This window comes from Falco rusticolus, chromosome 1, assembly GCF_015220075.1.
Source record: "Falco rusticolus isolate bFalRus1 chromosome 1, bFalRus1.pri, whole genome shotgun sequence".
In the NCBI taxonomy this organism is placed as follows: Eukaryota; Metazoa; Chordata; class Aves; order Falconiformes; family Falconidae; genus Falco; species Falco rusticolus.
Genome location: NC_051187.1, coordinates 27,659,789 through 27,672,345, shown reverse-complemented (window position 1 = coordinate 27,672,345; position 12,557 = coordinate 27,659,789). Strand labels below are relative to the sequence as shown.

The following is a 12,557-nucleotide window of genomic DNA, read 5'->3' as shown; positions in this document are numbered from 1 at the left end:
AAGGATGGCAGAGAGGCCAGCCCAGCCTGGGGGGACACGGTGGGGGGCAGACCCCCACCCCGGGGGCCGGGGGGCTGGGGCTCTGCAGCTGCTGGGCTCTTGCATTGTTCTCCAGGTCGTCACCAGATCCCCGGGGACCCACTGGTCCAGCCGCCAGCTGCCTGCCATGCCTGGCTGTGTGCTGGCCCTGCTCCCGGCACCCCGCAACCCACACCCCGCCTGGGGCTGGGCAGGGGGGGCTGTCCAGGATAGGGGTCCCCACCAGATGTGGCCATGGAGGGGCTGGGGAGCTCCACTGCTCCAGGGCTTGCTGACTGGTGACCCCGGATGGGTTTGCCTTGGGGTGGCAGGAGGGTTTCACTCAGCCCATCCCAAAACTTTTTGTTTCTTCTTTTACTCTGCATTTTTAATTGTGATTTCCTGCAGAGAGAACCCTTCCTGGGTAGCATTGTCTCCGATGGTGATTCTTCTGCTGCAGAGGTCAGGAATGGGACATTTTCATCACATCAAACCTTTTCTCCAGAGCTTTTCTGAAATGAGAGATTTTTGCCAAACCAGCCTTTTCCCTGTCACATTTTCAGCTTCAGTTAATGGCCACTTTCTCATGAGCTGAAGAAGATGGTTTATCGGCAGCCCCCGACTGCTTCTTGCTGCCCCAGGTTTCCTGCAGTGACAGCCCAGGTCCAGGCAGGGAGGAGCAGGCCCTGCCCGTGCCCGCCGCGCTGCTGGGGCAAACAGAGCCACGAGCCTGTGGTGCCACCTCGCTGCTCCAGGGCCACCACGCAGCTTGGCCTGGTCCCCTGCACCGCTGGAGAGAGGAGCTTGCCTGCCTCTGCCCTGGGCTGCCCGCTTTGCCCCAGGCAGGGGAGATGCTGCGAGGCTGGCAGGTGCTGCAAGCTGGTGTGGGTGCAGGAGTGTGTGCATGGTTGTGCATGAGTGCAGGGGCATGCATGGGTGCAGGAATGGGTGCAGCTGCAGCTTGCTGGATCCTGCAGCTCCTTCCAACTCACGAGCAAGGCTGAGGCTCAGCAGTTGCCACACAGTGTTCTGCTCAGCCTTGCTGCAGCTGCTGCGTAGCCCCCGGCTGGTACTGGCAGAGCAGGTGGAGTCTGTGGGGCGGTGGGGATGTGTGGGTCTGGCAGAGCCCCTGAGCCGGCAGTCAGGCTGGTGCAGGGACAGGACAGACACGGTCCTCACAGGCGGGATGTGCAGCGCTGTACAAGGGCTGCACTGCTGCTGCTGTTGCTGGCTCAGGACCCAGCTCCTCACCCCTGCACTGGGCCTGACCACCGTGCACTGGCCCCCAGCCCCACAGCTCCTCCGAGGCTGGCCAGGGGGGCAAGGGCAGGCTTTGCAGCTCTGTATGTGAGCTGGGCAGGGGCTTCATCTGCCTCTGACAGGGACATGTGGATGCCTGTGCTGGCTGCAGGGGCAGAAAAGGACAGTCGTTCTCCCCCACCCCATCCTTGCCCCTGCAGAGCCTCCACTCTGCTCCCGGCCACACACTCCCACGGCACCCCCTCCCCAACTGCCAGCGTGCCATCTTGGACAACTGAGCCTTTATTGAGCTTTGCCCCCGCCGCCCCGCGGGAGAGACGGTGCCCAGGGCATGTGGCTGGCGGCATGGTGGCTCCGGCACCGGCGGTCACTGCTGGACCCTGCGGATGGACTGGACCTGGCCCGTCTGTGCGTGGGAGCCCCACTCCCGCACATGCTTGTACTCGCCCGCATGGCTGTCACTCTCGAGGAGGTACTGGAAGCCCCGGTACCCTGGGTACTGCGAGCAGACCCACCTGTGACAGAGCAGAGAGCAACGGTGGCTCAGGGCTGGCAGCACCATGAAGCACCTTGCACTGCAGGTGCTGGGCAGCAGGTAGGGTGCCCGCAGCTGCCAGAGCATCCTCAGCTCTGGTGTGTGCCCCCAGTGCTGGGTCCTGGCAGAGCACAACCCCCGGGGTACTCACGCGCCGGAACGGACAAGGAAGGAGCCCACGGCGCTACTGCCCCAGCCCAGGGCAGGCAGCGAGGGGCAGTCATCACTCAGCTCCCCCCGCTTGCCCTGGAAGTTCTCTTGCTCGAAGAGCATCAGCCTGCTGCGCCCATGGTCCTGCCACCAAGAGGAGCATGGTGTTGGCATGGCTGCCCTGCCCAGCCCCCTGGCTGGCAACTGATGGTGGGTTCTGGGCACCAGCCCAGCAGTGGGCTCCGGGGGCTGGCCCTACGGTGGGGAGCCGGGGCAGGGGCACTCACAGCACAGGCAATGGGGCGGAAGGAGCACATCCTCTCCACATGGTAGGCGTTGCTGCCGCTCCATGCCTCCCAGCATGGGTACTCGCCGCGCTCCAGCACAAACTGCTGCCCTTGGAAGCCGCAGTGCTCGAAGCCTGCCCACCTGCCGGGGTGGGAAAGGGGGGTGAGACCTGCACCCTGTGGGGATGGAGCCATTGCCCAGAGGAGGCAGCCCCATGGCTCAGGTGGCAAAAGGCACTGGAGAACTCCACCCTCCAACCCCCCTGCCTCCATGGAGTCCCACAGCACCATGGGGTGGCAGTACCCTGTGACCCTCACTCACGCGCCGCTCTCGATCTTGCAGGAGCCGACAGTGCTGAAGCCATGCTCTGGGGTGCTGTAGCAGTCAGCGGTGAATTCATGCTTCTTGCCCTGGAAGAAAGCCTCATCCCACACCACAATCTGGGGAGGATGGAGGGAGTCAGTGGGCTTCATGGGGGCAGGGACCCCAAGTAGATGCTGCAGCCCCATGCCCAGGCATTCGCAGGGCTCAGGCTGCATCGCTGGTCTTCCCCAGGTTCCCATACCTTCCAGAGACCGGAGGATTTCCTGCAGCGATGGGTCATGCTGGCTCTGCCAGGGCACAGGGGAACGGGACCATTAAAGCCTGCCCCAGAGCTGGTACACTGCTGGCCCCCATAAGCCTGGCCTCACCGCTGCAGCCTGGCCAGACCCACCAGCCCTGCTCCAGGGCTTGGCCCTTCCCTGGGATCCCATGTCCTGGGACCAGGCTTTGGGCCATGCTTTGCACAGACAGTCAGGCAGATGGAGGCAGGAGGCTGCAGGTAGCCAGACCCTGCTCTGTGGGGCTCATTCCAGCCTCTGCCTGGATGAAAATGCCCTCAGGAGCCCACGCACGTCCCTTCGCTGGTGGCATGGGAGGCAGTGATGGGGTTGCTTCATACTGGAGCAGGCAAAGAGCAGGGGCTGAGGCTCTCCCTGCCCACCTGGGGCTGCTGTCTGGGCCACGTGGAGCAGCGGGTGTCTGGCAGGACAGCCTGACAGCACCTCAGTGGGGAGAGCACGCTGCTGCCCATGCATGGCACTGCCCATGGCTGCTAATGCCCAGGGAGAGTCCTCCTCCTGCAGGCAGATCCCCGAGGCAAAGCCCCTGTGCAGGCAGCCCTGTGCGGGTCCCCAGGTGTGCTCACCATGCACAGGCAGGGCCAGCACTGGAGCTGCAGCCAGGGCAGCACTGAGCCAGGAGTGCTGCAGATGTGGCCGCATGCCCACACTGAGCAGCAGCACCCCGCCACGCTGCCACGGCCAGCGGTGCCCTCCAATCCCCCCGCCACCGTTCCCTGACGCATGTGACGGCAGAGCAGTGCCATGGCCCATCCCCAGTGGCTGCCCTTGTCTCATGCCCTGGCTGCAGGACCCCGCAGCCCTGGCCGGGTCGTGCCTGTGAAGCAAGGTCCAGCCCCAGCTCTCGGATCCTCCTCCACACGTCCCCACATCTGCTCCACTCCCAGGACCCAGCCATGCCGGGCAGGGGCAGCTGCTGCCAGGCTCCCGTGCTTACCTGGGGTGAGGCACTGGTGCCCGGGGAGGTGACATGTCCAGCAGCCCTCCAGCTGGGTTTTTATAGCCTCCAGATAGAGACAGAGCCCAGGAGAGCATTACTGAAACCCCTAACTCAGCACATGGCAGGGAGGAGGGACCGGGCAGAACAAAGGCGATGCTGCAGGGAAGCTGATGAGCCGGGACACCACAGCTCCTGCTCCCCTGGCCCACCAGGCACAGGTTCTGACCCCCAGCCCTGCAGCTCCAGAGCCGGGGCATCGACCCCGGGGTCTGCCAGCCCTCCTGCCAAGTGCCCTGCCCCAGCTTGGGACTGGGTTGGGACTGTGCCCCCCAGCTTTGGCAGAGCTCCTCCTGCCCACGGGCAGCACTGCTTGCCCTGTGCCTTGGCTGGGTGTGCTGGGAGGTTTTGTCACCTACGTTTCTGGGAAGTAGGAGGAAAGACCTGTCTCTACTTGTGGCAGTGCAGGCTTCTCCTGCTAGGGCAGAGCAGCTCTCCCTGAAAGTCAGAATTGTTCTTTTTCAGGTTGAGCATACAGCAACCACGGAGCATCATTGTAACAAGCAGGGAACAGGCATGCAGGAAAGGAAGGGGCAAGCTTGCAAAGGCATGAGAGGGACTAAAGATGCAGATCAAGACTTAGAGAGTGCTGCAGCAGGCTCCTGCCTCTCTGTGCAGGGACCTGAAAAGAGCCCGCTGCATCCACAGTTTGGGTACCTAAACACCATCAAGCTTTGCTCATGGTGACCCCCCCGCCAAATTGTTCTGGGGTTGTGCTGGGAGTGTGCAGGCTCCGAGGGCTGAGCACCTTGCAGAGGCACCCACACAGCCTGCCCCTTGGAGCAGGGAACACTGAGGCAGAAGCAAAAGGGGGCTGTTGGGCTGAGTGGCAAAACCCACGTTCCGAGGTAGTGCTGTGTTTTGGGACAGGATTTGCCAGGAAACTGCTGGGTGGCTGAGCTGAAGCATCCTCCTTCACACAGCTGCAGCCCTGGCAGCTCTGGGCACCATGGGGAAGGCAGAGCAAGTGAACACAGCAGCTGGGAGGAGGGTGGTCACATGCAACGGGCTGCTCCTGGCTGCAGTGGGGCTGCGTTGGCTGTCCCTGACACCTGCAGCCCCCAGCAAATGTGTGCTTGGCACAAGTTGTCCCCAGCCTCTCACCATGGCCTGAGCTAAAGTCAGCTTGCTGCTGGCCACCAGCATGGTGACGACAGCTCACTTGCTCTCCGTGATGTGCCCCATCACTGGGACATGGTTCTGTAGAGCCTGGGTTGCAGCTGGGTGCACTCACAGTGATGCTCAGTGCAGGGGATGCAGCAGCGAGAGCTCCACATGCAGCAGAACAAACCCCTCACGCCTGTGCCTGCCAGGGCTGAGCTGTGTCAGCTCCAGCCATCTGCACCAGGGGTGAGGCTTGGGCAACCCTTGCTGTGTTTGAACTGTGCATCCCATGTGCCCGTCCATGCTAGGGCAGGGCGGTGCAGCGAGGGGCTGGCACAGGACAGGCCGGTGCAGCAAGGGGCTTTCCAGAGCACCTGCAGCCAGCAGCAGGGATGCTCAGTGGGGAGAGCAGGGATTTTGTGTCCAGGGACTCCAGAACCACCAAGAACAGATCCCAGCTGTCAGCCTTTGCACAGCACGGACTCTGGGAAAATCAAAGTAATGACCAAAGCAGCGCAGAGCAGCCATCAGGAGTAGAGCTCAGTGCCTCCAAGCACGGTTTTCCAGTGGCCAGTTCCAAGGGTGCTGGGAGCTGGGAGGGAAAGCAGAGCAAGATCAGGGCAGCAGAAGCTGGGAGTGGGTGAGACCCGCTGATTAATGCCCAGGAGCCACAGGTGAGGCACAGCAGTTAAAAAACCTACCCTGGCTCTGAGAGGAAGAGAATGCAGATTAAAATAGAAATCTGTCTAACAAACATGAAAATGAATGCAAATTGAAAGCCATGAATCATAAAAAGCTGCCCAGCATCAAGGTGAGAGACCAGACTGCCAGGAGTGCCCAGGGGAAATGGGGCAGCAGCACCTGTGCCCGGCCATGCCTGCAGGCACAGCCCATCCCTCTGTAAAACCATGGGAAAAGAAGAAGGGATCAATAAATGCTTTTTCTTCGGGATTTTGGCAATAGTCCAGGGGGTGCAGCTGAATCCCACTGCTGCTGGTTGACACTTCACTCTGGAGAGGAATAAAAGATGACGGCAAAACTGAGGGCTCTGAGCTTTCTGAACATGCACCCTTGGGTGATTTACTGCTGCCAGTGATGAAAAGCCAGACCAGGAGCGCTGCTGCTGGGTGTTGTGGGAGGCTGGGGGTATTGGAAAGGACCAGGAGGAAGCAAGTGTGCAGGTATTTACATGACCAACAGGATCACAGCAGGCAAACGGGGAGACCCACTGACCGGAGGCTTGGTGGGAGTCAAGGGAAGGTTCCCCCAAGGTGCCTGTTGGTGCAGAGAGCAGCCATGTGGTGCAGGAGACGTGGCACTGTGGGTTGAGCTGCCCTGGGGACTGGTTACCCAGTGTACCCCTGGCCAGCCACCGTGCAGCCCCCCCGCCGTCAGTCAGACACAGCACTGGTGCACCCAAATCCCACCTGCGATTTGGTACCGTGCAGTGTGGTGATGGCAAAAGTAGGGATGGTATAGAATGAGCTCAGCACAGGATAACTGGGCTAAAAACTAGCTAATGCCCGTGCCAGTGGATGCAGTGAGTGGGGATATCCTCAATAAAGAACACCATTTTCAGGGACTGGGGTGGTCGGGAAAGTGTCAGCTTTGATTACACAGCATTTGGGAAAACCCAGCTCCTGAAGCATTTGAAAACACTTAAGTATTGCATCGTGGCATTTTCAGTGCATCACACTCAGGGCATAGAGTGATGTTTAAAGGAAGAGATCAAGTGTTTAGAGGGAGAAATGAGCACGGTGCAGCTATAAGGCTGGGCACCACGAAGCCATGGCGCTGCTGGTGCACCCTCCCTGGATGCAGCAGCACTGCAGCTGAGTGCCCGTGCAGGTCCGGTGGCAGGGGCGGTGGGCAGGGGACGGTGGCGTGCCGGCACCGGCTGGGCCGTGGGAGGGCTATATATGCCCTGCCAGGGCGGCCGCACGCGGGGCAGCGGGTGCTGCCGCACGCTGCAAAGTGGCACGGTCAGGTCTTCTGTTGTGCCGCAGGCACAAAGGAAAGTGCTGGGTTCAGCGGCTGGGCACGGGGCCGGGGAGAGGCTTCCAGCTCGCCCAGCGCTTTGCAGGATGTGATGACTGGGCGGCCGCGCAGACACTGATGAGCTGGCAGTTCCTTTGTGCGCCCGCCTGGGGGTCTGCCCTTGCCAGGCTATAAAGTGGGGGCCTCGCTGCACCCCGAAACACAAGCCCGCTCACTCCAACAAGAAGCAGCAGCTGCCCAGGTAAGAGGACAAAGTCCCCGGGCACCGGGCTGCAGCCGGACCCGAGGTGGGGAGAGGGAAACGCAGGGTCTCAGCTATGGCCACCGCTGTGGTCACCATGTCTGGGAGAGTCCCGGTGCTCAGCATCCCACCACCCTTCGCTCCCCCAGCAGCTGCTGGTGACACCTGCGGAGCTACCAGCAGAATGCCTGCTGGAGGGCCTCAGCAAACCAGGGCTGTCCCCTTCCCACCCCCTCACACGCTGCCCCGGTGCCCAGCCAGGCTCCCAGGCATACCCTGTGCGGGATGGCCCCAGCACCCAGGGCAGCATCAGGCCCCAGCCTCGCCAGGGAGAGCAGGGAGCCACCAGGCACTGGGGCTCAGGGCTGCTTTGGGCACCCCTGCAGTGGTAGGATCATGCTCAGGGCTCTCCTGACCACAGAAGGAGAGTGTGGATACCTGAGACCTCCCACAGTCCTCCTGGTGAAGGCAGGACCCCCTGCCTGTGTCTGCCAGAGAACTCCCCCTTGCAGCTCCTCTCCCAGCCCCAGCCACCCACCCCATTGCTGAGCCCCCCCATCCTGATGCAACCATCCCCGAAGCAGGGCAAGAGCTGGGGTGGGGGGTGGGTGCCCACATCCATGCCTCCCCTCTAACCTGCTGCTGCCAACTCTGCCTGGTGCCCTGTTCCAGACTTGAGCCCAACACCACGATGTCTGAGACCACAAAACCCGCTGCTCCTGGCCAGGCTGCGGAGGAGAAGGAGAAGGCAGCCCCTGCGCCAACTCCATCCCTCGACCCTGCTCCCATCACAAACAGCAAGGGCGAGGAGCCCTCCACAGAAGCCTTCAGGGTAAGCCCTGCTGCTCCCCACACACAGGGACACGGTCTGGGGCTGAGAGATGGTGGCAGCATCCCTGGGGTGGTCAGCAGGAGGAGATCGCAGGCATCCCAGGGGGAAGGACCCCTGCTCCGAGAGCAGGAGGGGAGCGCAGATGATGCTGTCCCTCCTTGCTCTGTCCCTCCCAGGGGCACAGGCTCATCTGGCACAGGGTTCAAGCAGCTGCCTGTGGGGCTGCTGCAGGAGGGATGCTCCAGGTGCCCCTTGGCTGGGATGGCTTGTTGGGGACCGCAGGCTTTGGAAATGCTCTGCCTTGGGTCATGGCGTCAGGGCTGGGTGCTGTCACCTGCTCCCTCCAGTCACGGGCGGGTGTCCTGTAGTGCTGCGGGGGGGTGGGGGGGTGGAGGAGGAGGCTGTGAGTGACAGGGCCAGCACTGAAACACGGCAGTGACACCAGGGCACTGTGTCACCAAGGTGCTGCGCTGGGGCTGGGGACAAGGGGCAAATGATGTGAGGGCCCCAGTGACACTTTGCACATGCCAGGCAGCCAAGGCCACAGCGCGGATGCAGCTCTTGGAAAAGCACCTCTTTCCCAGCCCAGCTGGGACCCGACGTGGGCACCGGCACAGGGAGACATGGCTTTGCAGCAGCAAAACCTAGCACAGGATGAGGCTATCTCTGAGCAGGGATGTCTGTCAGGAGGGGATCTTCCTGTGCTCAGCTCATGTTGAACGGGGCTGCTCAAGCAAAGCGCAGCTCGGCTTGCCTGGGCACCAGCCCTGAAAACCTGCAGGAAGCCTTGGAGATTCAAGGTGGTTGCATGGGGCAGTGGGCTTGTGTGTGCAGGGTCCGTGCAGAGACACACAGCGCTGCCTTGCCCTCCCCGAGCATGCCTGTGCCTGTCCAACCCTTCCCCTCTGCTCCCAGATCATCGTCTTTGAGCAGGAGAACTTCCAGGGCAGGCAGATGGAGTTCACCACTGAGTGCATGAACCTGGGGGACCGTGGCTTCGACCGGGTGCGCAGTGTCATCGTCACCTCTGGACCGTAAGTGACCCCAGCCACGAAGGGACCATGTCCCTGGGGATGCCCCGGGGAGGTGGAGATGTGGTCCTGGGGAGCAGCCCTGGGCGCAGTGTGACATGCAGGGTATTTCCCTGCAGCCCAGGCAGGGTACGGAGCAGAACCAGCACAGGAACAGAGCTGGGGACCCCGGGTCTCCTTCAAGGAGGGCAGGATGATGTGGGCAGGTGGGAAGGATGCCAGGGTCATTTGTAAAGCCAAGGGCACTAGAGGCAAAGCTGAAAGCCAAGGAAATGTGTCCATCAGATCTGCTACCTGAAGCTGCCCATGAAATGCAGGAGACCTATAGATTTTAGAGAAGCCAGGGTGAAACAAGGCACGTGCCTTGGACCAGGCTGGTGGCCAGGACCACCGTGGAGACAAAACTGGAGCGGGCAGGGGAAGGCAGGCAGGCGGCCCCACACGCCTGCCTGCACCCCAGCAGCTGAGCAGTGATGAAAGGGCTGGGAAGCTCTGAAAGCCATGGGAACAGTCGACACAGGCAGGGACAAAAATGATCACCAAACCAGATAACAGAGCAGACAGATGATCTTTATGTTGAAAGAGCATCTGCCCGTGGCTGCACCCGGCTGGAAATGCCGTGCCTGGGAAGGCAGCCTGGCAGCAGCGGCACAGCCAGGGGGTCTGAGTGCTGCCGGGGGTGGGGGTGTGTGGGGATGGTGTGCATGGGAAACAGCTTGCCCTGACAGCAGCGCTGAGGGACTGGGCAGGGTGACCTGTGGTCACCTTGAATGACACCATTGTAGCACCATTGATAACTTTTTATTAGGAACCCAGAATATCCAGCTCTTACTGAAATGAAAGAGGATGGAGCAGCCTCAAAGGAGCTTGGGTGGGATGCCTGGGAAGCTGCACTAGATACAGAAAGGGTGAAACTTGGAGAAGAGGGTACATGTGTCATTGGGGTCCTCAATTCTCAGAGTGTTCTTGAGAGTCACTGCTGAGACTCTGTGCCCAAAAATGTATGTAGAGGAAGATAAAATCAGTGAAGCTGAGCCTTAGAAGTCAGTGTAAGGTGACGCTGTCTATGGCGCTAGAACACATCTCCTGCCATCAGGAAAATACCTGTGGGCATCGGCAGAAACAGCCCCGTGTTGCATAGAAACGTGAAACAGCAAGTGCAGGGCTGTTCTGCTCCCAAGGGCTTTTGGAGCCCAGAGCCTGTGACATTCATAGCACAGCAACACCTTCGTGGCATTTCTGAAGAGGTGACATTGCAGCTGAATAAGCCCTGAGTGCCCGCATCCTGGTAGTGGGATGAATGCCAGCTCTGGCTGACGCTGGTGCAGTGAAGCGTGCAAGCGTGCCAGGATCCGACAGCCAGGGCAGCCCTGGCTCAGGCTTGGTGGTGCAAGAGGGAAAACAGTCAAAGCTGCCTTGGGGTCCTGCCGCTCCCTGGGCTGAGAAAGGGGAGCACTGCGAGCACACTGGTGTCTGCTGCAGGCCTTGAATGCATGCACCAGCAAGCACTGAGCTGAGAGCCTGCTGGCTCGCTGCTTCACATCAGCCACCGGCTCTGCACATACCACAGTGTCTAGGCTGGGGGAAAGATGGGAGCAGGATGGTGGGACCAGTCCTGACACCCGCAGCCTTTCTGGGTGCTGAGAGCCCAGGTCTGGAACCCTGCAGGCTGGCTGAGCAGGAATGGAGCTCTGGGTGGTGTCTGACCCACTGTCTTGTCCTACCCCTCTCCCCAGCTGGGTGGCCTATGAGCAGGCCAACATGCGCGGAGAGATGTTCATCCTGGAGAAGGGCGAGTACCCTCGCTGGGACACCTGGTCTAGCAGCTACCGGAGTGACTGCTTCATGTCCATGCGTCCCATCAAAATGGTGAGTGGTCCAGGATTGGAAGGCACCCAGCAGGGTCTGGCCAGGGCCGGATCTGTGCTGCTCGATGTCTCCCTGCAGCAAGCTCCAGGGCTTTGGCCGTGCAACCCAGCACCTTCCCTCTGTCTTCCCCAGGAGGCTGAGGACCACAAAATCTCCCTGTACGAGTCTGCTGACTTCAAGGGCAACAAGATGGAAATCCAGGAGGACGACGTGCCCAGCCTTTGGGCTTACGGCTTCTGCGACCGTGTGGGCAGCGTGCAGGTGCCCAGTGGAACGTAAGCCGGGCTGCAGCAGGGGCTGCCTCCTGCCAGGCTCCCTGTCCTCCCCTGTGCCCCAGCTTGCTGCCTGCTGGTCCTGAGCACCCACAGGGGGCTCTCGGGTGCCCAGAAAGTGCCACATGGCTGGTTTTGGTGGCATAGCCTGTCACCCAGGGGTTCGCGCCCAGCACACGGGAGGCAGGGGGGCTCTGCTGGCTTCTCAAGAGCGTGCCGGCCATGTCACTGCTGCCTGTAGTGGCCGACCCCACTCAGGTGCCCTCTGTTTGCTTTCCCTGCAGCTGGGTGGGGTACCAATATCCTGGCTACAGAGGCTACCAGTACCTCTTTGAGACTGGAGACTTCCGACACTGGAACGAGTGGTCTGCCTTCCAACCCCAGATCCAGTCCATCCGCCGCATCCGGGACATGCAGTGGGACCAGAAGGGCACCTTCGTCACCCCCGACGCGCCCTCCGACTGAGCGTGCCGCCTGCTAGCTACGAGTCCTGGGCCCCGTGGGGCACCCCCGCCTCCCCTCGCACTCGCCTGCTCAGCACTTTCCTTGTACATTGCACATTCCCTGGATGTACTCTACCTTGTGAGGCAAATTAAAAAAACCCAGAAGACTAGAGCTGCTGGGGAGTCCGTGGTGCATGAGCTGGCGCTGCTCTCCTGCCCCGCGCCAGCCCTGCGCTGGAAGCCGGGTGGGACGTGGAGGGTGATTTTCCCAGGGGAACCACACTCGGGCAGGAATCCCCTCAACACTGGGGCTGCAGCGGGGGGGATCCTGGTGAAAGCAGGAGCATGCATGGGACAGCGGGTGGTGGGAGGCTCCTCCAGCCCCTGTGGGGCCTCTCCCGGCTGCGGGGGCTCAGGGCATCCCAGGAGTGGTTGCACCATGGGGGGGGCTCCCTGCTCCCTCTGTGCCTGCGGGGTGGTGGTGGCGCAGGGGGCCTTGCCAGTGGGTACATGCCACGAGGCAGGTGTGTGAGCCACACGCAGTGGCATCCACCTAAGCGGTAAATAATTAACAGCACTAATTGCAGTCAATCCGTGACCAAGTCACTCACAGCGAGGTTTATTTTTTTTCCCCCTCGGACGCTGTCCCTCCCCACCACCCTCTCCCATCCCCGTTCCCTCCCGGTGAGGCGTCCTCAGTGGCGTTCTCCCGCTCTCCCAATTCGCTCCCACTTCGCTAATTAACGATCGCGCTGATTGCAGCGCCGGCAGCGCTGCCGCGCCCCGTGCCCGCAGCACGCCGCGGCTCGCCGGGGCGGGGGTGACCGCTGCCGGCGCGGGTACCGTGGCGGTGGTGCGGGGCTGCGCGGCCACGGCGGTGTCGCGCGTGTCCCGGG

The 12,557-nt window shown here is 61.7% G+C and overlaps 2 protein-coding genes across 2 annotated transcripts; one reads left to right on the top strand and one right to left on the bottom strand.

The window, feature by feature from the left end:
* Positions 1–1,645: 1,645 nt before the first annotated feature.
* On the bottom strand, positions 1,646–2,855 carry CRYBA4 (crystallin beta A4). The gene is made up of 5 exons (XM_037402145.1): positions 2,817–2,855; positions 2,573–2,691; positions 2,251–2,392; positions 1,965–2,107; positions 1,646–1,793 (listed from the first exon to the last, which is right to left on the bottom strand). Exons 1-5 carry the CDS (start codon positions 2,853–2,855, stop codon positions 1,646–1,648), a joined length of 591 nt encoding a protein of 196 aa, XP_037258042.1.
* A 5,047-nt stretch (positions 2,856–7,902) lies between these two features.
* Positions 7,903–11,792, top strand: CRYBB1 (crystallin beta B1). The gene is made up of 5 exons (XM_037400582.1): positions 7,903–8,046; positions 8,962–9,080; positions 10,814–10,946; positions 11,079–11,221; positions 11,503–11,792. Exons 1-5 carry the CDS (start codon positions 7,906–7,908, stop codon positions 11,681–11,683), a joined length of 717 nt encoding a protein of 238 aa, XP_037256479.1. The 5' UTR covers positions 7,903–7,905; the 3' UTR covers positions 11,684–11,792.
* The last annotated feature ends 765 nt before the right edge of the window (positions 11,793–12,557 follow it).

Bases quoted from the DNA above. Each gene is read 5' to 3' on its own strand.
- CRYBA4 (XM_037402145.1), bottom strand. From the start codon at position 2,855: ATGACCCATCGCTGCAGGAAATCCTCCGGTCTCTGGAAG. The intron at 2,108-2,250 runs GTGAGTGCCCCT...TCTTGGTGGCAG, and splicing joins TCCGCCCCATTGCCTGTGCT to GACCATGGGCGCAGCAGGCT. The intron at 1,794-1,964 runs GTGAGTACCCCG...GCTCTGTCACAG, and splicing joins TTCCTTGTCCGTTCCGGCGC to GTGGGTCTGCTCGCAGTACC.
- CRYBB1 (XM_037400582.1), top strand. From the start codon at position 7,906: ATGTCTGAGACCACAAAACCCGCTGCTCCTGGCCAGGCTGCGGAGGAG. The intron at 9,081-10,813 runs GTAAGTGACCCC...CCCTCTCCCCAG, and splicing joins GTCATCGTCACCTCTGGACC to CTGGGTGGCCTATGAGCAGG. The intron at 11,222-11,502 runs GTAAGCCGGGCT...CTTTCCCTGCAG, and splicing joins GTGCAGGTGCCCAGTGGAAC to CTGGGTGGGGTACCAATATC.